This window comes from Sapajus apella, unplaced genomic scaffold, assembly GCF_009761245.1.
Source record: "Sapajus apella isolate SASKATOON/1434 unplaced genomic scaffold, GSC_monkey_1.0 scaffold3, whole genome shotgun sequence".
In the NCBI taxonomy this organism is placed as follows: Eukaryota; Metazoa; Chordata; class Mammalia; order Primates; family Cebidae; genus Sapajus; species Sapajus apella.
This window is the reverse complement of record NW_022436943.1, coordinates 31,540,000-31,565,224: the sequence shown is the minus strand read 5'-3', so window position 1 is coordinate 31,565,224 and position 25,225 is coordinate 31,540,000. Positions and strand designations below refer to the sequence as shown.

The following is a 25,225-nucleotide window of genomic DNA, read 5'->3' as shown; positions in this document are numbered from 1 at the left end:
ACCCTAATCCTAAAAGATGCATCTTAATAAAAACTGTTTGTTTAATATAGACTTCCTTATATCTTAACAATGAAACTCTTATTTTGCTTGAAGGAATATACTGAATACGCTCTAGGAAATGGTGCACTGGTGTTTAGTCACCATCCAGGCTTTGTGCTGAAAATGCAAACCTAAGCTAAACGTGTTGCTGAGGCTGTCATCGGGGAAAATCTGATTACTTCGACTACCTAACTTTAGGACACTGGGGCTGCAATGTTCTTCTCAAATCAACATCTCTATATAAAGATCTCCATGCTAGCTGAGGTGGCCCTCCCAACAGACCTGGATAGGGAAAATGGTAAAGAATCAATGAAGGGCTTCAGGGACAAAATGAAATATGAGCAGTATATTAAAAATGTAATTAAAATTTAAAAATAAATATAATGGAAGTGGTATTAAGGCAGGGTACTATTGAAGAAAATTCTAGTCCAGATGTTAAAAATTGTCTTGACCAAGTAATTCTGTTTTTATACATGAGAAAGATAAACAAGTTCAAATATTGTGAAAGATAAGCTCCCAGAATAACTAAATGGAGAGCAACAAATAAATACTAAGGAGATGTAAAGGTAGTGTCTTCGTTCTTGGTGTAACATGATGAGTGGAAGAAATAAGTAGTGATTAAGTCCAAGAGGTGAGATTATAGGATATTCATTGACACAGCAGTGGTATGTCTTGAGTAGATTTCCAGTCTAGCAATTTAGAAGACATAGCTTTTTATCCTGGTTCTGACACTTAATATCTGCATGATTTTGAAGAAAACATTTTGATTCTTACCTATCCATAAGGGTCTGTAACATTTACTCAGGCTATATTAACTATATTGCTTTAAGAATCAAAAGAGATACAAGTTTTAAAATGCTACATAACTATAATGGTGTGTTACAAGAATATGGTAAGTAGTAATGGTATATAGAGTTTTCTGGCAAGTGAGGTTTACATTAAAGCCATTTGGGAAATAATGACAAGGAAGGGCTGACTTCCAAAGTAGATACTAGCCAATATATGGGAGGAATCAAAGAAAAGAGAGCAATCTTTGGAAGCCAAATATGAAAAGAAGATGAAAAAAAGGGATGAGTGTAGTCAAAAGAAATGGAAAGGTCAAGAAGAGAGCTGTCTTGCCTGAAAAAGTCTAAACAGTTGTCATTAATATAAAAAATGTCCCTAATAAATAAAGTTAGTAGATAATTACTGAAGTACAAATGTTATTAAGGGCACTCTGAGTGAAGAAATGTGATGAGAAAGTGACAAGAAGAGATAATTAAGTGGTAAGACCTGCCATTCGAGAAACAATGTAACACGTTTCCAATTTGCTTGTAGTTTCTGTGCATATTACTTGGGTTTCCAAATCCTGTGGAATGTCTGTGAGGTAAAGTAGGCTTCTTAGTTCCATGGACAGTCTCTTTTACATTTTACATGAGAATTAACTCTAAGATGACAAGCTATATTTGTATCTTTCGATACCTGTTAGTAAGGGAACATTAAAGTTTGTTTGATGAATTACGAAAATTAATGTTCTGTCCAACATGCTAATGTATGTTATATTATATATTGTACATATTATATATTCCTTTTACTCTGAAAATGCAGATCTTTTCCACAAGCCAGCATCTAGAATTGTTTCCTTTGGTACCCGGACTTCTTTGATCAACTTTTCATCCTCAGCTCTTTCCAAATTATCCTGAAAAACAAAACAAACAAGACCACCTTCTTTACAGACATATCAGATAGTTGCCATTTATGTGCCTATGTCCTCTTGAATAAGGAATACATCAAAAATAAAAAGTAAAAAAATACTGATGCAAAAATTTTAAAAAGTATTATGTCTGAAACAGAAGTTTCTTATAGCTTCTGCATTTTCATTTGAGGTTTTTATTCTCTAAAAATAAACGCTTAGAGTAGGAATAGTGTCATTTTATATTTTACAGAATTATTGGCACTTAACTAATAAATACAAATTATAACATGATATTTTCCAAACCAGAATGTTACCTACTGATTAGGAAAACTGCAAGGCCAGTGCTCACCTTATTTGAAGGACAAAATGGTAATTCAAAATTTTTATCAAGTATTATAGGACTATAACTTTCAAATTTTGATATATACATGATTGTCAGTATAATAGGTAATGCTAAGTTTTCTCGCTAGTAGACTATAACTCCTATGAATTTAAATGACAATTTTCTTATAAGTTAACAACTCTAAATTATGGGCATCTTGCCTCTGATCATTACCCAGGAGTTCCAACCAAAGAAATAAAAAGTAAACTGAGAATAAGCTAAGACCCTGGTTGTTGTTAATTCTCAGATCTGAAGGCCAAAAATTAATGGGCACAGAGAAGACCTCCTTTGACATCTGCAGCAAGTACACTAATCACTTACCTAATCAGTAGGTGGAGTGAAACTTTTAACCAGTAAGGACAATAGAGATTTTTGTTTTTGTTTTTGTTTTACCACAAACTTCTCCAACAAGAAGCTTGTGGCGAAGAAAAAAATGGTAAAAGATCAATCATACCTACCCTTACAGATACTGTTTTTCTTCTTTCTCTGCTTTCCTTGCCTACGTTTTTCATTTCCAAAAGAATAAAAAAAAATAAGTGATCATCACAGTTTCCCTATATTACTATACTCAAGCTCTGTGTAAATTGGGTTTACTTTATGATCAGTACAGGGTGGGACTTCTTTCTCTCTTGCTGTCAGTAGAATGAAAGCAATTCAAAACAGAAACGGGACTTTTCTTCTCTTGCACAAGTCACACAGTTTCTGCTAATCACTGTCAATGAGAACCTTTCCTATGTGAATCTGTGCACACTACTAAAGGTATTATAAATTAGTAGAGTCTTAGAAGCCTCCAGGTACTTTTCAGGCTGATTTCACGGGCAACTTTCCTGCCATATTCTTGGAGGTTTGTTGGCAAAGATCTGGAATGCCCAGGAGCAGTTCTGGCCACACTTCGTTTCCTTCTTCCTCTTCTTTTAAACAATGGAAATTTATTCTCTTAATATTCTGGAGGCTTAAAGTCCCAGATCAAGGATCAAGGTGGCTGCAGCGCCAGGCTCCCTGCGAAGGCACTAGGGGAGACTGTGTTTCAGATCCTTCTCCTACCTGCCAGTAGTTTCTTGGCTTGCAGCAACATTGCTCCAGTCTATACACAGCCTTCTCCCTGTGCACACATCTGATCTGTCTCTCCACGTTTTCCCTTTTTTATAAGGACGCCAATCATATTGATTAAAAGCTCACACTCCTCCAGCATGATCTCATCTTAACTAATTACATCTGCAACGACTGTGTCTAAATAAGGCCACATTCTTGAAGCCCTGGAGGTTGGGACTTCAACACATAATTTTTGTGTGTTGGGGGCAAGCATGGGAGGGGCATAATTGAACTCATAGCCACTTAAAACAGCACGTGAGACATGGCAACTGTGTAATAAATGAGAGGTATCATGAGTATTGTTATTGATATTATCGTCACCATCTACCATGTTCTGCCATATCCACCCCATCCACAAGCTTTCTGGCATCTACCAGGAGGGCACTGCTTCTGCCACATGGACTTCTCTCCATTCCCCCACAGTCTTTTCTGCCTTTTAAGCCTGGGCCACACTTCTTAATCTGTGTAAAGACAATCAGATGTTACAGTTTGTCTTCCAGTACCTGGTGTTGGAAGATTTGGCTCTTCAAACATACTCTATTTTATAATTTAGGTATTGAATCTAAAACACTCCCTAGTGTCCCCTTTGTGAAAGGAATGATTCAGTGCTTTATTTCTCCAAGGTAAATTAAGTGCCCATTCTGGTATGTGGCATTTTAATAACACCTTGTAAACTAAGGACGGGTTGAACCTTCTGAAAACTGAACTGAGAAAACTGAGTAAGCCTTTCCCCTGAGGAATACTAGTATATTAGACACTCCATAAAATGTAAATGCTTTTTATTTCCAGTCAGTTGCTAGGCTCCAAGAGTGCTTCTGCATTCTCTATCATTTTTAATGTGCAATATCCAAGGGGAATATTCTGTAAAGAGCTCAGGGAGTGGGAAGGGTCTCAGCTAAAGATTGCAGCACTGTGAGCAAAGCATCCCAACTCCTTTTTTAAAACCATACCATCAGCCTACTAGAGTCTTCCTTTTCTTACCATTTATACAGTGATTTGGGAACTTGTTGTGTCATTAAGCCTCATCCTGAAGTTTGAGTTGAGAAATAGAGGAAGCTAGTGGTTATGATACAGGACCAGGCATCAAAAATCACAAGAATACATTGTGACTTTAGATAGATTATTTTCTGCTCCTGTTACTGTGTCAATGTAGTATTGGTTTTGTAAGTATGTGTGGTTGAGAATGTATATTGCTGTTTTTTTCTTTTTTTAACCTAACATATTTTGAGGATTTTCTAAAATACTTAAAATTATTTAAAATATTTTCAACAGTTTCAACATAAAGGTTTTTTTTTTTTGCTGTTTTAACATCATTGTGCATAAATCTTTGTGTTTCTGATTATTTCATATTTTCTCTTTATTCCTGATTTTGCAGATGGTCAATATACTATTCTTGATCCCACAGAAATATTGTGAAACTTAATCAATGTTAATGTTTTGAGAACTCCAAATGAATGAAGCAAAGTGAATAAAAAATAGTCTCTACATGTTGTTTATTTTTTTTCCTGAACTATTCTGTTTTCTGTTAGGTCCATTTCCTTAGTGAATGTTATACTATAACTTCTTCATAGTATAGCTATTTGGGTGTAAGTCAGCTGCCTTGGGTACAAGATACACCCAAGGAAACTAAGAAACTAAATTATAGTTAAAAGCAAACATTACTCTGATAATATCTGGTTTAATAATTTTCCATTTGACATGTTATACGTATAACTCCTAAAAATGTATATTCTTAAGTCTCTCACTTAAAAATATTTTTACAGTGAAATACCTGATTAAAATTTCTCATCTTAAATAAATTCTGGAACCAATTGAATTACAAGGGTTTTTTTTTTTTTTTTTGTATAACATTTTCAAATCTAAGTTTTGTTTTCACTTCCTTGTAGTTTATTAGAACATAAAATCTTAGAAATGGAAGGAAAACACAAGAAAGAGTTGGACACCTTAAAGGAAGAGAAAGAGAACCTTCAAAGCTTGGTTACTCGTCAAACATATATAATCTACGAGCTGGAAAAGCAGTTAAGCAGAGCTACCACCAACAACACTATCCTTCAGAGGCAGCAACTGGAGCTGATGGACACAGTCCATAACCTTTTCAACCTTTGCACTCAAGAAGGTGGTAAGAATGTCTTCCTCACTTGGGTATTGTTAATATTTTATTTTCTAAGAGCAAGTAAATAATATAGTTTCCACAGGGCATTGATTACAGTATTAAAAAAAAACAGCAGAAACTTTATGGTTAGAATCATTTATGAAGTTCTGTTGATTATTTTCTCATGTTTCTAACTGGAGAATGTATTTATAAGCTTACATTTGTGAATCCACAATGTCTTTCTAAAAGAGCTTTCTAATTTATTCTTTCTTTGTCTTTTTAACTTAGATAGAATCCATGATACTGTCGTGAATAAATAATTGGCACTATGGTATTAGACACTTAACCATGTAAGACAGAGATTCGCCAATGTTAAAGATTAGTTCATAGCGCTGGGAGAGTTTCAGGAGGATTTACGTTTTTAAACTAATATTTATTATTTCATTTTTGAGGAAATGGAATAGGGAATTGTGAGTTGCATAGAAAAGGACACAGACTGTTTGCGACAAGTATTATGAGTGAGACAGGATTGTTGTTTTTAAAAATATTCATTAAAATCACTTGTGCTTAGTCCTGTGCAGGATAGATTTAACCAGGGTATTTAGGTACATTAATTCTGGGGTGTCTTAGTGACAGTGGAAATACAAATGTTTGATATCACTAGAATGTCTGGAGCCATTTAACCTTTGGGAATATCTACAAGCCTATATTTCTTTAGAAGGCATATATCTGCCTGTCCATCCATCCACCCAACAATTATTGAATAAGTGCCTCTGCTTGCACCTGTTCCCTTCAAGCAGAACCTCTAGTGAGCTTCAGTACAGCTCTTCAAAGTTTGGAACTTAAAATCATTTTCTGTATTTCTCTAATCAGCCTTTCCCTGAGTGAAGGTGGAATTGTACATAGATGAGTGTAAAAGAATACCACTTATGTCTGAAAGTTGCTGTTATTAAGCTGTGGCTTATGTGACCATTCATGAAGTGGTTCAGTGAGCATATGCAATGTACACATGTGGTGGCTCCTTTAATTTAAAAGTGGATTTGAGCTATGTGACAAATTGTTCATACTTTCATGTATAGGGAAGATAATTCCATATTAAGTGATCTTGTTTTAAAGACATTTCACATTTCTCTATTACACTCCATTACTTCAAGTTATATCTTCTTTAGATAGTCTAAACAAGCCTTTAATATACTTTGTAAAGCAATAATTTTTAAACAGTGAGTTCCCAGAGCTCCATTTGGGTGTGCTCAGTAATGTGATTGGGAAAGGAAAAACCTGCTAATCAGTCAGACCCTGCCAAAATCTTGAATTAGAGTCCACTGGAAGGAAAGCATGGTAGTATTTTGCCAGAGAATTTTAATAGAGCTCATGAGTATTTAAAAATTAAGTATTAATACGAGACATATCTATCCTATATTGAGCTGAATAGATTTTGGGAAAGATTGAAAACATATTTTTCTTATCATCCTGAGACTTAAAGCACATGGAGTAGAATAGTGGGTTTTTTTCCATGATTTTAGAGACGTCAAGCCCTAGTGATTCTCACAGAGCTCATATGTCTGCGTACTTATCATAATTTAACTTCTATTCTGAGTATTTGCCTAATAAATGTGTCTTTAAGCTTTTAGAGGAAGAAGGCATGACTTTAAAAGTAAATATCCTGGCTAGGTTTGAACTTTGGGTGTAATATCAGGCAAGCAAACATCTGTTCAATTTAAGAAACATCTTTTGAAAAACGAGGATAGCCATGATAGATGCTACCCTTAGTATCCATTCAGGAAGTGAAAAAGGTAACTGTGTCTATTCTATGATGTAGTATATTCAACAAATAGTAATAATAATCATAGAAATTGAATTTGTCTAAATATTCCAGCCTCTAGACGTCTCTTTTCTTTTGAATGACATAACTCTAAAATGAATCCTGATTTAACTATGGGATTTTCAATCTTAATTTAAGGGCATTACCAAATTTTCCAGTGGGTTCTATGCTCTCATGACCATAGATTTTATTTTCTTCTTGTTAATTTCTTTTCTTTAATCTTACTGTTAAGTATTCTAACTAAATATTCAGTTATTTTGGGGCTCATGAGAGACACAAAAATGGAAAGTGCCTCTCATAAGGTTTTTATCAAGATTTTCATTATCTCCATATCTTTATTTTCACTGGAGCCATAGTCTTTGGCTATGGTGAATTTTAAATTTCAAATGGCTAATAGCCTAATACTAGATTAAATAACAGTTATTAAAATGAACTTTTATTCAAATTCTAAAACACATGGGTAAAGCTTGTTTTATGATCAAAAATTTATCATATAAATGTATTATTTATTGAAGGAATATATATAAATATTTTACTTATAAATTTATATGTAATCAAAGAGTTCGAAATCAACATACCACAATAAATACATCACATATTCTACAATGTATATTTTAAAGCTCAAATATAGATATTCTACAGGTCTTCAAAAACACAAGCTGTGTCATCATCCAAAAAGCCCAACATTTTAATTGATCCTAAAGGTCTCTTGGTTTCAATCTGACCCACTCATTTCTGGAAAGAGCCTGAATATAATATTGCAACTAATTTAACTTTTATGAAGCTGTCTCATCACGTATAAAGTCAAGAGAACTGTGTCTATTTCACCACAATAGAGAAAGAATTACATTAGATCCTCAATATACAAACAAAGATCGCAGTGCTGAAGACACAATTGATTCATTAAACTTTAATTTCTTCTTTCTCCTTTGATGGACAAGACTCAGTTAAGTGCATTCATTATGTGCTTTATAAGCAAAATTTCTTTTGCAGAAAATGTTTGAATATAATGCCCTGGAGTGTTTGAGTATCAAAAGTCATCCGGGCAGCTTTTTTTGGCCTCCATTTTCTGATCTCTAAAATGAGACAATATTTACTTGGTGGATATGTAGTATACTGAAAATACATGCAACTTTTATTTGTCAATTATATAGTTCAAAATTGTCAAAAAGTGGATTGTAAATGTTCTTACCACAAAGAAGTGACAAGTATGTGAGGTAATGGTTATGTTAATTAGCTTGATCATTCCGCAGTGTATACATGTACCAAAACATCATGTTTTACTCCATAAATATATACAATTATTTGTCAGTAAAAATAAAATTTAAATTAAAAAAAGAAATAGAGGGCCCAGAACAAATAAATACATAAACAAGTAAATGAATTTTTTTAAATGTTAAAAAAATTAAAAGAGGTTAGTATAAAACATATAGCATCTGTGTTAACTCATAGTGTTAAAATGATCGTAGTTGACTTATTTTAATACCTTCTAAAGTGCCTACAATGCATTAAAGTTATATGATAAAGAATTCCTAGAAAGTGTTGGCTAGAAATGTACCCTTTTTCCAAACATTTATTTGATCCAGAAACTGTAAATCTATCTTTGCATTCAGGGAGTGCTTTCGTTTAGTTCCTCAGCTCTTTTTCTACTAACACATCTGATGCTGTGAGATACATTTAAGCTGAGAACAACTAATAAACACATTTTCTGAAACAATTCACCAAGTTTTCCTCTTCTTGTTACTAATAGACAATAGAGGTGTCTAAGGAAAATAGTCAATTCAAACTGAATTGCATCCACTTTGTAACGCTTCTGAGTAACACATTTATTTTTGTCTAACCTTTGTCTGCAAACATTGGGCCACATTTATTTTTGGAAACATTATCCACTAAAGAAATATTGCCCTCAGTGTTTTCACAGTGTCAAAGCTCGGCTGATTGTTTCCATTTTTTGGCAATTCAAAATTAAATGGTTGCTGGAATTAAATAGTTTACATTAATAATGGCATAGAAACAAGGTTTGGAATCTTTTGGGTGAGAATAATCAGTTACTGTGACTATCAAAAAATCACTAGTTGTCCAGGCATGGTGGCTCATGCCTGTAATCTTAGCACTTTGGGAGACTGAGAGGGGGTAGATCACTTGAGGTCAGAAATTCAAGACCAGCTGGAAAATACAATGAAACCCCATCTCCACTAAAAATACAGAAATTAACCAGGCATGGTTGCATGCACCTATAATCCTAGCTAATTCGGAGGCTGAGCCAGCAGAATCGCCTGAATCCAGGATGCAAAGATTGCAGTGAGCCAAGATCACACCACTGCACTCCAGCCTGGGCAACAAAAAAAGAAACTGTCTCTTAAAAAAAAAAAAAAAAAAAAAAAAAATCACTGGTTATCTATGTACATCTTTCTACAGTGGTGATTAAAATATCATCACATGTTGAACATACATGGGACAAATATCATATTATATAATTGGGAATTTAATTACTGACAAAGCATGCAAAAAAAAAAAAAGAAAGAAAAGTAAAATTAAAAAAAAAAACAGTATTTAGACTATATTATAAAATTACACAGTCTGATTGTCTCATACTCCCCAAATCAGCTTGAAGCACATTTCTGCTACAACAGGATGTGGTTCATAAATTTATCCATTCATTCAAAATAGTTCTTCAGCAACCGTTCTGTTTCAGATTCTCTTCTGGGGGAAATGATATTTATGCATTTTAATTTAACATATATTTGCTAAGTATCTATAATGTGCCAAGTATTGCTCAGACCACTGAGAAGAAGAAATAATGTATTTCAGTCTGTGGCTTTAAGGAACCTAGGATTTGATAGGAGAGAAACAAGTAAACAATTCTTTTTCAGAAATCTTTGCTAGAAGTGAGACTAGGGTACCTGGACCCCAGCAAAGCACACAGAGAAATATTAAAATCATGGCAAGAACAGAAGGATAAGGGCAGAATCCAGCATCTCTAGAGTTTTCTTGGGAATTTTATTGAATGCTTATTATGTCTCCAGTTTGCTTAGGCTTTACATGTGTTAACTTAGGCCTTACAACAGCAATATAAGGGAACTATCCTGTCTGGCATCATTTTATAACCTCTATAGAAAATTTGAGAATTTGCCCAAAGTTACCATAATTGGAAAACGTTGATCTAGGATTAAAACATAAGCAAGTTTGTTCTAATGGGGAGATGATAATTAAGTCTAAAAAATGAAGAAAGTGGAGGACACTCCAGAGAGTACAAACCACATGTATATTTTCCAGAAGTCATGGGAGCGGGCTGTAGCCTAAGTCTTAAAATGAGTTTAGAAAGAGGAACAGAGGGAGATCAAGGAAGTCACATTATTTTCCCTAAAATCAATGAGCAGTCATTGTCAGTATATAAGGATGATGGTGATATTTGCATTTTAGAAAAATTTCCCCAGTGATAATGTAGGAAAAATATCCTGGAAAGTTGAGAAGCCTGGAGCAGGAGACCAGATGGGTATTTTTACCATTATTATAATATCAGGAAATACTTAGCACAAGCCAGTCTTCTGAGCTCTTTGCATATATTAATTCATTTAATTCTGGTAACAAGACTGTAGGATAAATGCTATTACTAACTCTATATGAAAGATAAGCTAAGCACAGAGAGGTGAATAATGCTTATATATTACACTGCTAGCAAGTGAGCAAGCTGAGATTTGAATACAGTCTTTTTCTGAAGATTGTACCTTGCCTAGTGTACCATGTTGTTCACTTTGCAATTTTGTCCGAATTTCTAAGTGATCTCTAGGAAAAAAATAATAAGGTCCATATTAAACAGGGGTAAATGGAAAAGTAAGTGGAATACATTTCTAAAAATAGAAAAATTAGAATCAGCAAGAAATAATGATTTCCTGGAAGTAGAACCTAATACCAATTGCACATTTCTAGGTTAAACAACTGTGGGAGTGTTAATGGCATTCTTTAAAACCAGCAACATGGGAGGAGAAATAGGAAGAGAAAAAATAGCGAGCTTTAGTTTGAGACATTTTGACTGAGCTACCTATAGGACAGAGTCTGGCAGGCAGATAAATAAGAATCTAAAAGGAGAGCAGTGACGTGTCCTCAGAGACAAGAAGTAAAATCATTGAAAGTGCATATAAAGCAATGGCTCTTATTCACATGGGGGTCACAGACTCATCAGGAAACCTGATGCAAACCATGCTATTTTTCCTTTCCACCTACCCCAACCCCAAAATGCAAGGATACGGTCACACATTTGTGTACAATTTGAGAGCATTTACATACCAAAGTTATGAGTGCATTGTATGAAATAATGATAGTGTAAAATTAAACAGAAAAAATTTGAAGTTTTTTAAGGGACAGGTTAAAAGAGAGAAGAGTTTTGGGATTTTTTTTTTTTTTTAGACAGTTATGAAAGATGTTCTTTTCAGTGTCAGGTAAGCATGATGGTCACATTTTTAAAAAGTTAACCTTCTGAATGCAGAGTTTTGGTAAGCCGCATGGCTCAGTTGCATATGTCAGACTTTAAATGAGTGAGAGAAAGTAAGAAGAGAAATCATTATATACCCGGATTCAAGAAACTTGAATATGAAAGGACAGATAACAACTTTAAGCAGAGGGAAGCACATAGCGTAGAGGAAACTTAAAAATAAATATGGAGATACATGAACATGTTATATACTTAGTTCTCTAATAAGAAGCACAAATTTCAACTCACAGGAGCTTCTCATGAAGTTCATTTTTAAAAATTATTTCACATTATCTCAAAGACATAATGACTGATACTACAAATATTTAAGTGACCACTCTTTGGGCTAAAATGTCTTTCCCAGAGGCTGATTGCAGTGATATGGAACATTTGATCATTATTTTGGGTCCTCTAGCCTTCTTAAAGGGGAAAATGAGGCATTTGCTTCCTTCTCAATGCTGAGGAGTATTTTGGCTTGGTTCTCAGAATAATTCTACCATCTGAAAGGAATTTACCTCCCATGCAGTGCCTGTTGAGTTTATGAAGATTATATCATTCAGTAAGGGATGAGATAGTTTGAACTGCAAGTCCCTTGAGTTAAGAATGACTCTAAAAACATCACAAGTGATGGGAGGAAATTAAAACTTTCTGAATGTCACTCATAGAAACACTGATAAAAATGGAAAATATCAGTTTCATTGACTGGGTAAAATACTCGGTTTTTCATTTATCACTTGTAATGCACAATTTAAGATTAGGTAGAAAGAGAAATAAAAATACAGGAAGTCATCTGCTGAAGACTACAATGAGTACTTGTTCCCATTTAATGAGGGAATGCTTTATCTTGACAGAAAAGTATATGTCAAATATTTACAATTTCCTTAAAGTGAACCATACTATCTAGCACTTCCTTTCATAAAACCCAATGGCTTAAGGCAAAATCGACTGTTTATTTTTGGAAATGGTACATTTCTCCTGTTTGATGGAGCATGTTATTTGCCTTTTAGAAAAGTTGTAATTTCTGTAACCAAAAAAAAAAAAAATTGTAGGAATAGTGGATAGCCAAACTAATGATAACATAATAAAAAATAACATAGTCCTTGACCTCTCCCATGAACTATTTCTAAACCCCATCTTTGGGGGGAGATTTGAAATTTTGTGGTTAATTCTCTTTTGGAATTGGAATTTTTAACTTCAGAAACAAGATGAACTATCTGAAAAGGGATATCTCCTGATTCCAGCTGGGCTTGGAAATTACGGAGATGAAAGGCCACAAAATAAGAGTATTTCCTTGATGTTCCAATATTACCAGGAGCAAACTCCATCCTTCTTCCCTTATACTTTCATAGCCTGGTAGGCTAAAGCAAAGAAGCACAAACAGTTTGAATAGATTTCAACTAAGTCATTTCCTGGACTCATCCACACGCAAGTCAAATTCAACAAATACTTTCTAAATCCAGGGACAAAATGGAACGGTAGATATTAGTCACAGGTAAGATACAGTACTTTACACTGAAACAAATATCACCTATAATTACTCTGAGAGACAGTAAGAAAAAAATGTTTTATTAACATTATTAAGTATGTATGCATCATATCAGCTATAGAGTGAAAACCTCATGAAATTTTTTAGACTATTGAGAGAAAAAGAAGGTAAAACTGAGAAATGTTGCAATTGTACATTTAGTTTTAATGTGTATAAACAAATATTTATTTTTAGCATAAGATTGTTCTAAAGGTCAATTGCAAAGAATCTTTAAAACTAGTGACATTTTTAGCTTCCTATAGGAGCTCATAATTTATTACCAACCAAAGGATGTCAACATGAAAACTAATTTTAAGTACACTGGAATCTCATCCTTATACTAGTTGGTTGTTCACATTCTGAAAAATGTGTATATTTATTATATCTTTGCATGTATCTTAATTATTTTTAGGTGTGAATATTTCATTTTTGTAAGTGGAATGAGTTCCTTTAGAATAGTGAGTTTGAACTTTGGGTGTAATTTTAAGTGGAGATTTCGTTCTAAAGGGAGCTATTGCCAGTGGTTTAGGCCTCATGAACACAAAAACACACACACAAACCTAATCTTAATCAAAATTAATTCTCTAACCTGTCTCTCTAGAGTTAGGAATTATAGATTGAGATGGTTTCTCCCCAGTATCTGGGAGCAGATGTCTACCACCAAGAGGGCAGGCATGGTGGTTTAGAAGGAGCAAGAATCATGACATCTCTGCTCTAGTCCCAGCTCTGCTGCCAGGTTGCTTAACACAGAAGTATAGCACACATTAGAGTTTGCCTGGTATCCTAGACAATCCCACATACTTCATGCCTCATATCAATCATTGCAACTTTGTCTCTTGGTTTTGTGTCACTCCTAATAACTGGTGAAGCCCTGTATTCAGAGCAGAAGCCCATGTAGAGCCAGGGCTGGTAGTCAAGTACTGTTCTTTAAGTCTATTACACCACAAGAGTAACAATCAAGGTGACCTACCTGTGGTGACAGTCAGGCCTTATTTACTTAAAGTTTCTAAGTGAAGTTTTGTTTGTGTGTCGGTTTTCAAAAGCATCTGGCAACTGCTTTCTATGTTTACAGCATTGCCTAAGGACTTTCATTCCATTTTTAATGGCTGTTGCTGAAATCAATTATATTTATCTGCTCAGAGTAGAGCACAAAAGATGCCCTGTAAGCTTTCCCACATGCATGGGAAATCCTTTGTACAAAATCAGTACATTGTAGCCAGGCTGAAAAAAAATTACATGGGAAATTAACACACATGAAACATCTGAAATGTCTTTGTGCATGAAATGGGCTCCTGAACAAACGGCAAGTGATGTGCAACAGTCATAACTGCCCAACAGATGCCCAGAGGGAAAACACAGAAATTAATTTTATGTAAAACGGAAGATTACTCGACTAAACAAAGATGGTGTATATATCCATTTTTATCTTTCAGTCAAGTATTTTTTCACTCATTCTTGGTTACTTTAAGTAGTAATAGGCATTGAATATACATTGTAATACACATGGGAATCATTTCACATTAGAAGATAATTGCCAGATTTATTTAAATAGAAATCAAACTGCAGTAGAAATATGTAGAATTAATTAATATTTAATTATTTTTTCACATTAAAAAATTAGAGATTCACTTACAACATAGGATGCTTTTCACGTCCACATAAACGTAAGAGTTTATATACCTTATGTATATCTCAATATTATTAAAAATGTGTGTATCTGCAATTATACATCATAGGCAATATATTTTTCAGATAGTTAAAATGTATCCTTTAAGTAGTAAAATTTTAAGAAAATTTTAAATGTGATGATAAATTATCTGCATTTTTATGCCCTCCTCTCTTTTTCAGAAAATTGAATAAAATGAAGGCTTTTTTCTAATAATTTAATTCATTATTATCCATATAAATTTTCACTGTAATACCATGATGCCTCTGGGAAAGAATATAGTTTGCCCCCTTTATATTATTCAATGCCCAAATTCTTATTATTTCTTAGTTTTGCCTACTTTTGAAAATTTACTGTCTTTTCCTCACACACATACACACACATAAACTTTCAACGATCCAATTTCTTGTCTCCACACCTGACACTAGAAGATGAATGCAAATACACCCTCTCACACACACACACACACACACACACACACACACACACACACACACTCACACTCCCACCTACTCCCACTCTCACCTCCCCACCAGCCTATTCTCTGTCTTTGTAGCTTCTAGCAAATGATCTGTGGGCTGGGAGACCAACTATCAGCTTATGAGAATAATGCCTAAAATGAATGGGGGTAAATCCTGAGTCAGTGTGGCTTTTAGAGTCTGGACATGATGAGATCCAATATGGCTCCTTTGAGACCTCTCACCTCCTCATGCTCTGTTAGCTTTTGGCACTGTGGGCTGTCACTGCTTCACTTTTCTTCTGAGGGTTTCCATCTCAGACAATACTACTGCCTATGGCTCTCTGCTATCCTCGTGTCAACATATCCTTTGTTCTTGTCATTGCTGCCTCCTCTCTCTTTTCCCAAACATCCTGCCTCTATGTAGATAAATGATGTTGAAGTGTTCCCTTATAACAAGGTTGGAGGGTCTTTGAAAAAAGAAGTAGCTATTGTAAATAAAAAAGTACACTTTTAGCTAACAAAACACTTCAAATTAAGAGTATTTAAGAATAGAATATATGTGTTTGTTATACTGTTTCACACACATGCACATGTGCACACACACATATAAACATATTCAATTGCCATTTTTGTAGGTTAAAAACAGTCATGCTGAGATGTCAGCCCAGAGGTATTTAGGTTTGTATGCACGTGTTTTCTGTAAGAAAAAATACCAACCTCAACATTTTCCATTTATAAGCACACAGCTTGTATGTATTTGTGTATGTATATATATATATATATATATTTAGAAAGTAATGTAATGTATTTAGAAAGTCATTGTGAAGTCTCCCTCACCCCTATACCCACCCATAAAATATTGAAACTTGGACTGGCTGGAAATCTTTTAATTTTTTGACACGCTTGAAATGCAAGGCATTACCTTCTTTCATGTTTAAAGTTTCTTTCAAATAAATAGGATTCTAGAGAGTGTCTTCAAAATTGTTTTTCTATAAAATGCCCACACACCTGGCTGAAAAAGCGCAAAAGCTAATCAATCGTTTGCTTGTTTGCACCTTGTCAGATGTGCTATTTTCTTCTTTACATGCTCAGTTAATTTCAGTGACCTGTTGTGTTGAAATCACAGGTTCAGAGTCAATTTCTAGTGCTGTGATCTCCCTAAGGATGATGTATCAAGGACTATCCTTGAACAAGTAACCTGATCTACACGTATTCTGATGTTTGCTAGATACTGGAAATATATGAACCATTAGCCATATTTAAGGTTTAAAAAGAATGATTGAATAATTGATTTCTTTATAGCAACTCATCAGGAAATGGATAAGATAAAGGCTTTGGCTTTTTACATCGTCTCTGGTAGCAAGGCTAATTGCCCTCTGTGTTCTCAGCTAGCATTGCTGAGGCTCATAAGCACCAATTCCACATTCCAGGAAGTTTTCTCTTGAAGGTTCATCTGAATTGAAGTGACTCTGCCTTAGCTTTCATGGTCCTCCCCTGAAGTCAGTCTGGTGGCAGATGCACCATCTGGATTGAAATTGGTTGGGTAAAGGAAGGGAAGATCAGGACAAAGTCAATAGCTGCTAGTCTCAGGGTGTCAGGTTTCTTATTGACTGAATGTTGGCTGGTGAAAGACAGACATGCACCTGTTTGTGTCTCTATTCTATCCCTTTAGATGGCAAAGATTTGGTTGTATAGATAAGGCTAAATGAAAAGAATGAATAATGATTCCTTTCCAGGACTTTCTAGATTTATTTGCTGATATAGCTGGGGGCGAAGTCTTTCAACTAGAATACCAGGCTCTTAAATTTAGGTCAGATAAGCTTTTCTATATGTTTTATTCTTTCAAGTGTTATCTCTTCTAGGTAGCCTTCCTGGAGTCCACCTGGCAGATGCAGTATATTCTTGCATTTTTCCAGTGTGCTTGATACATACCTCTAAGATAACAATTGTCTGTATTCTCTCTCTTTGGTGCTATATTTGAACTGATGCCATTATAGCCCTACGAGTTATTGCCTGCTATCTTGTGACCAGGTTGATTGTCAAGAAAAAGTGGGTCAAGAAAAAGTCTGAGAAACCAATTTCTGGTCACATTGTCTGAAACCTGATCATAACTTACCTAAAGTTCTACTTTGGATAGTTTAGTTACATGATTCAATAAATTATCTTTTTGCTTAAGGCACCTTGAATTGAGTTTTGTCCCATCATAAAAGTTACTAATCATGGGTATAGCTTTCATGGAAGATATTTTTCATAGCAGGCTGTGATCACATTAAGGGCAGGTTTGGGTTTATGACTTTATCTCCATTGCCTAGGAAAAGTCTTAAAACAAGCAAATGTTCATCAATATTTGTTGAATTAATAATATAGGACAATTGAACTAAGAGAGGATAAAAAGCAGAGGGACAAATGGAAAATCCACACTCTGTCTTATTAAAAAAATTAACACTTTCACTAATGTTTAATTGATAAAATCTGGGGAAGGATAGTGGGACTAATAAAGGAAAGAGAAAACACAGGATTTGTAAGGAAAGGTTAGGTAAAATAAAACAGGTGAAAGTTGGCATAGCAGGAAGGACTGCCAAACAGGCAAGTAGCTATATGACTCTGAGGGTCAAGACTTGAGAGGCAAATACTCAGTGTTAAAAAATTCCTGTGTATATTAGAAATCTTTTGTGTAGCAGTTGGAAGCCAAGATAGTTTGCGAAATGAACAGATGTAATAAAAATAGAGATTCAAGAATGGAATCTTAGTGAACATCTCCATGGTAGGTGATGAGAGGAAAAGAAACAGATAAAGAGGAAAGAGAAAAGACAATTGGAGAAGTTGAAAGGGACTAGGAGAAGTCAACACAAGAGGTGAGGGTAAAGAGGTGAAGACCGCTTCTGCAGTGCAGAGGAAGGGAGTTGAGGAGACATATCAAATGGCTTTGATCTTCATAGTAAACCATAAAAGTCATTTATAAGGAGTGAGAGAAGATAAGAATATGATTTAGTTTTTTAGTTTTTAGTTTGTTTTTTTTTTTTAAGTAGAAAGATTTGCAGTACACTCTACAGGAAATGTCATAGAAAGTTTGTTAGAAATGACTCAGTGTTTGCAGTCTAGAAGGGGGTTGAGAAAGTGAATGAATGCCCATCTAGGGGTCAGGATTTACCTATGCAAAGGTGAGTGGATGTAAGGACAATGGATGGAGAGACCAGGGAGGCCAAATGGGCCATTATTAAATTCCTGACTCTGGGATCGAGGCTAAGAAGAAAGAAAAGGGAGGCTAGGAAAGCAGTGATAGGAATGGTGGGGATCTAAATTCTCCACAAGAAGGAAGATGAACTCATTAGAAATTAAAGAATAAGAAAGGAAAAATAAGAATATGTGGTCAAAGAAAGAATTTTAGACATAAAGATCATACCTTTTAACTCATGCTTTCAAATCAGTTTGTTACTTTTCCCACAAATCTTAGTTCAGACCTTTTTTTTTTTTTTTTTTTTTTTTTTAAGGGACATGATCTCACTGTATTACCCAGGTTGGTCTTGAACTCCTGGCGTCAAGGGATCCTCCTGCCTCTAACTCCCAAAGCACTGTATTACAGTCATGAGCCATTGCTCTTGGCCCCATCAAGTCTTTTGTATCTATCTGTCTCTTGTGTCATTTACTAAATATTCCTCCAATTTCTATCTTCTATCTAACTGAATCTCAAGACCTAATAAAAAACAAAAAAAATCACTGGTGCTAGCATTTGCAATGTTCAGGAAATTCAAAATTCAAGAGAGGCTAATTCAATGTGAACCTAAATATGATCAGTTAACTATAACTGCTGTGTTTTAATCGGAAGGTGGAAGACAGCAGCATCCACCACTCCCTAGACAGGACTGGCTAGCCTTCCACACTCTGCTAGTGTCCCTTCCATAAGAAGGAGTAACAGTATAATATTGCTGTTAACAGCGTTATCATTACCACGGTAACTACCATTTCTTGAGTACTTACTATGCTTCACTGTCTTTGCACTGTATTATGTAATTCATATACCCATCTCGAAGGATTTATAACTACCTCACTTTATAGATTAAGGGAAAAAACTTCCAAAAATCAGTCTACCCTTACAGAGGGGTAAGGGTAGATTGTTCAAACTGTAGTATATAATAAAAATATCAAAGGTAAGCTGTGGATACAGCTTTTACATTGACTTTCAGTGCCTTGCTATTCTAAAATATAGCCTGGATTAACTTTCAGGCATATGTTTGCTAATTGGTAAGTAATTAAAAATAAGCAATCTAATATTTCTGGAAAGAATGACTTTTTTTAAAAAAAAGAATATGAGTATTTCAATTTTTCAAACATACCAAATTAAATTTCAAGAAAACATAATATATATTTCAGATATGTTACCGTAAAAATAAAAAAATCTATAATATAACCATAATACTAGGTGTACCTTTGGTGGTAGAATTCTCAAACCATTTTCCCAAGTATAGAATTTGTATTCATGCTTTTGACAACAAATTTATAGTTTTCACAAAAATAAGACAATAGCCAACTTTTTCCTTTTTTCTTGGTTACTAAACATGTGTGTGAAATAGCTGCTTCTTCCCACACACAGCCCCTTCACCCACATCTTCCTGAAGTGGAAAAGAAAACGGGAGGAGAGATGGCAGACAAATGTGAAGGGAATGTGTTCTCCATACATAACTAAAAAGGGGAGGGCAGGATGTGGTATATACAAGAGAAGCAATTTTTCCGTGGGTAAATGACTTTCTCTCTCTCAAAAGAGAAAAATGGGTTTACCTTTGGGTTCCTGCTGACCGCATCTTCCTGTGTTTTCTGTCCTCTCAAGTGATCATAAATTTTAGTTGGTATTTCTTTACATCTCTTTTTTTCTGGGCATCTAATTTGGTTACTTTCAGCTTTCCAACAGAAGAAAGGATACAGTAGGTAACATTTAAAATTTTTGTTTTGATTTAGAAACATAGCAGTCCTCAAAGTTAGAATAAATGAACACCAGTAAACTACATCAATGCTCTTGAAATGGATACCTTTGTATAATCCATTGATATCCTCAGTGTCATTAAAGACGGTTTTTGAGTAGGCATTTATCTATGCATCTTTAAATTGCTATTTGCATATATTCTGTGCAGTACTTCTTCACTATTACATGAATCTGTAGCTTTCTAGTTAGTTTATTTATTTTGTGTTGACATGGCAATTGTGATGATGATATTTAGATGTAATTATTAGTATAATTCATTAAAACCATTAGTGCAGACATGAGCTACATAGAAAATCATAATGTTATTAAGTGCTTTAGTACTATTTTTTTGTTATGGCAACATATCTGACATAAATATTTCATTTTCTTGAAACATAATTTAGTATTTTTAAAAATCTGAGTAATTTATATTGAAATAGTAATTCTTTCCACAAAGATTAGACTGCTCAATACTTATAAGTTAGTAAACATTAGGCAATGAAAGGCCGGTATTTAGTATGAAGCCCAGTAATAAGTCAGGCCTGGATTTTAGATTTTTAGATCATATAAAATCAGTGTAAAAGTTTTGATTCCTAATTTACCTTTGGTATTTTATTATAAAAGAGTATTACAACTCAATGTGATTGAAAGCAGATATTTATTAAGTGATAGAAAACTTTAAGGGTAAGATTACAAAATAGTCTTAATCTTAATTTCTAGAAAAAGATTAAATAAAAACAATTACTAAAATAATACATAACAGAAAATATTAAATCATAAATATTTTATAAATATAACATATATTTAGCTAAGAATTATGAATTATGGGTTATTTTATATTTTTATTTCATTGGTATGAACTTAAATAATGGATAAAACTCAGTAAATAAAATAAGTTTTTCTCAATAGAGATAATCTCTATTAATAGATTTCCTGTCTTCACTTAACTTTTAGCTTTTACTGGAACTCCTCCTCCTATATAACTTAATTTCAAAGTTGTATTCATTTGTTTGTTCTTTTATTTGTGTATCATCTGCCTAATGATTTAACTTCAGGGCATTAAAGAAAGAACAAAGTTCGGTTACATTTTCATTGCAGGTAGTTAAGTTGGGTCATAAACTCTTCTACTTTCCAAATCTAATTATTGTAAGAGTTGTTTATTCTTTTGGTTTTGTTTTGTTTTTTTTGGTAAAAATTTCTAGAAGCTCTTCAATATAAAGTCACAGAAAAACAGTACTACTTGCTTTTAGTGTTTAAAACTTCCATATTGCATTTTTATGTTTGAATTTATCTTCATCTCTTCCTGCTCCAAAAAGTGTATGAGCATTTTTTTAAACTTTCCTGTGAAACGTAGGTAAGAATGTTTCAGAAATTACAGGAAACTTGACGTAATTGCTACTAATTGAAGATATTACATGACCAGGTCATTTGTTCCTTAAGTTGATGTTTTGGAAAGGATACCTAGAAAAATAAGAATTAAGAAATTAAATAAAATATAAGCATTCAGTTAGAAATTGCTCTACAGCATTTTCTTTTCGATTTAAAAAAAAATTTTGTAAGCCACTTCAAAATCTAGTATTATCTTTATGATTGATTTTTTACTATGTGCAATATTGACATTTGTGTGGAGGAAATGAAGACATGCTTAGCTATTATTGGAGTCCATTTGGCTACTAATGGTACTGATATTCACATATTGCAATCTTTTTTTTTTTTTTTGCAGTTTTACTAAAGGGAGGAAAAAGAGAGGAAGATAAACCATTTAGAGACTGTGCAGATGTATATCAAGCTGGTTTTAATAAAAGTGGAGTCTACACTATTTATATTAATAATATGCCAGAACCCAAAAAGGTAAAACCAGAAGTGTTTGTTTACGAGATGGAAACCAGATCCCAGTAGAATTGTTGGATATTCAGATTGATTTGTGAGCTTGTTAAACTGGAAATATATATAGAGATGCCTGAACTTTTTTCTCCCAGAGATACTGTTTCCCAGGTCCATAAAGCATGAAAATCCTATTGTACAGAAATCCCCAACCCCCATACCTTTTCTTTCACACCAAATTTTCCATTTATTCCTGGGTATTCCTAGTATGACCTATTGCTCATAAGCATTTGCCTTGTACAGATTTCATGTCGAGGTCGTGTCTACCATGAATGTATGGTAAAGAGTTAGAAGCCACCTTCCAAAGACCCAAGAATCCAGAGAACACAAATCATCCACAAGTCAAATACTGTGGAGAGAGGGAGGAAGCACATGTAACTATTTGCAAATCACTGCTCCTATTAGGATAGGAGAAACATTTCCTATCTTACTTCATAATCTTGAAAGGATTTGCTTTCCGTATTTACATAAAAGAGTGGGTTGGAGGTTCAGATTCATCAGTATGTTGAACAAGACCCCAAGTAAACTTTGAAGTAAGCAAACACTATCTTCCTGCTGTAACTCTTTTTTTATACTCTCTTCTACCATTTATTCATTAAATCATCCATCCATGCCTTTATTCAATACTATTAAGTGGATGTCATGCATTTGTCAGGAAAATAAATATAAAACAAACAGTTTCTAGTGTAATGATGAAGATAGACAAGTATGCAGATAGGTATAAAATGCTGTCAAAATGTAGTGATATAAACGTTCTGTTTAAAGCAGGGTATATAGGAAGTTTTGAGGTGAGACAGCAAAAGACAGTGAGATTAGGCAAGAACCTTGCTCTTCAGTGTCTAGGAACTTTAGCTAGAAGCCCAGGGTGCCAAGAGAACCACATGCCCTTGCAAGATAAAACAACTCTCCTCCCCTCACTCCCCCACCTAAATACTTGTCTCTTATCCCTGTTTCCTCTGGGGCCTGTGCAAATGCTCTTGGAATCTTCTCTGATTCTCTCAGGCAACTTTACATAACTTTCTCACAACCAGAGTTCTAAAAGGCAGAGACGGTGCTTTTATCTTTGATTTCCTCGAACTTAGTATAGTTTCCGGCACATAGTAGGTCTCAATACATTTGTGCTGGAATGAATGAATGAATGAATGAATAAGTGGCCTGCTGATGGCAATATCAACATTTCTATATAGTGCATAGTAAGTCAGTCTAATTTACGTAGTCTTCCCGATTGTTAGTCTCCTTTGATAGGCAAAGGAAATGAATCATGGAGCCCAGTTTGCCAGATGCCACTTAATTGGCAACATAGGAAGTCTTGATTATAGTCCATACAATTCTATTTTCCCTTCTACCAATGTCCTCTCCCTCTCTCTTGATTTTCATAAGGAATAGTTATTTATGTTAGCTCAAATGGTTTCTTTTTCCCCTTTGCTGGGACAACATTTTCTCCTTGAAAGATACCTTTGATGCTGTCTACAAGTGGAGTGGGCACAGGAGAGAGGAAAGGCAGGAGGCACTATTCTATAGGTTGCTACCTTGGCCATCTACCAAGTGTGGGTTTGCCTATTTTTCATGTTTGGTTTCTCTGCAAGATTTTGCTGAATCCCATTGCTTAAACAAGCAAACAAATGAAAAACTTAAAAACAATGGCAAATCTGGGAGTGAGGAGATGTGGGTAACTTATTCTAAGGAGGATATTGTAAAATCACACTTAAGCTTAAATTCAGTTCATACACGCACACACACATCATAAACACACACCACGCACACGGCATATGAAGTATGTGAGAATTTGTCCAGGAGCGGGAGGTAGAGCTAAAATTTATGCTTTATCATTCACCTACAGTACTAGTCAAGACCTGAAAGGACCCCTAAATTATTGTCAGTTCTACTATAGCTTATAACCTGACTATAAAAATAAAGTTGACTAAAAATATTAAGTGAACTTCCAGTCTTCCATTTAGACTCATAGCGATTCTATGATATACATGAATCTAAAAATAATTTCCAAAATTTTCAGATCAAGAATATTCACAATTTTAGAATTTTTTTGACTTCATCACCAGTACTACCATGTGACCCTTGGGGAAAGGGGTGCAGTGCAAATACAACTTTAGTCATTCTATGGACTTTAGTTCATATATAACTACAACTCTAGTTTGAAACATTATGCGATGCAAATAGAACACAGGCTATTTGTAGAACCACTGCTCCTGGTAATGTAAAGAAAAACATCCCGTCTCAATTCATAATCTTGAATAGGTTTCCTTTTCATGCTTACATAAAATAGAGTATTGGAGAATCTAAATCACTCCTTCCATGGCTGTCTCCTGAGTTGGTTTCATCAGGAGAGCAAGATTCAAGCTTACATTTCTACAAAATGATGGATTTTAAATATGATGGAGATTTGGGGTTCTTCTTGAATAAATAAAACTTAAAATATTAAATTCACAAATGTCAGTTATCTACTGGATTAACTTCTGAGATTTAAGTCTAAGAAAAAATAATAACCTGAACAGGTTAGCAGTTATATACCCATACATACCCATAAGGAGCAAATTTTATCATTGCTGAATGGCCCCCATGGCTTTTTAGAGAGAAGAAGGAAAAGTTCCCGTGTTACCTAGTCAAGACTATTATTAGATTTAGATTTGGTTTTATTGGAATACTAGTAGAGTGTGGTGAGAAAGGGAGATAACTGAGCTGAAGAGAGAAGGACTTTGGCCTTTTTCTGGACTTAAATGTTTATTCTCTTGTTTTATTATTTCCCTGCTATAATCATAGATTCTCTTATAAGTAGTAACATTGTTCTATAATGAAGATGGGTATTTCAAACTGACATACATATACATTTTTACAGGTAAAAAATTTAGTGTTAAATCCCCTAATATAATTGCGTAGCATAGCACTGGTAAGAACAAATATTGTATGAATTTCCTCAAAAGTAATTTAGAGGCTGATTAATACAATAGCTCAAATGTATTGAGCATTTACATTTTGTCAATCTTCCTCTAAGCGCGCGCGCGCGCACACACACACACACACACACACACACACACATATGCCTTGTGAGCATATATATATATGCCTTGTGTGTGTGTGTATATAGACAGATAGATATAGTGTGTGTGTGTGTGTGTGTGTGTGTGTGTGTGTGTGTGTGTGT

General features: G+C 34.3%; 1 protein-coding gene across 5 annotated transcripts in view; it reads left to right on the top strand.

The window, feature by feature from the left end:
- ANGPT1 (angiopoietin 1) overlaps window positions 1-25,225 on the top strand; it is a 245,078-nt gene that overhangs the window by 169,232 nt on the left and 50,621 nt on the right. For 4 of the 5 annotated variants that reach the window (XM_032251643.1, XM_032251667.1, XM_032251659.1 and 1 more), the window contains exons 4-5: window positions 5,075-5,307; window positions 21,905-22,032. In XM_032251643.1, coding sequence (XP_032107534.1) covers window positions 5,075-5,307; window positions 21,905-22,032 — 361 coding nt within the window. The remainder of the gene's footprint in view (window positions 1-5,074; window positions 5,308-21,904; window positions 22,033-25,225) is intronic. The other variant, XM_032251647.1, reaches the window with a different exon arrangement.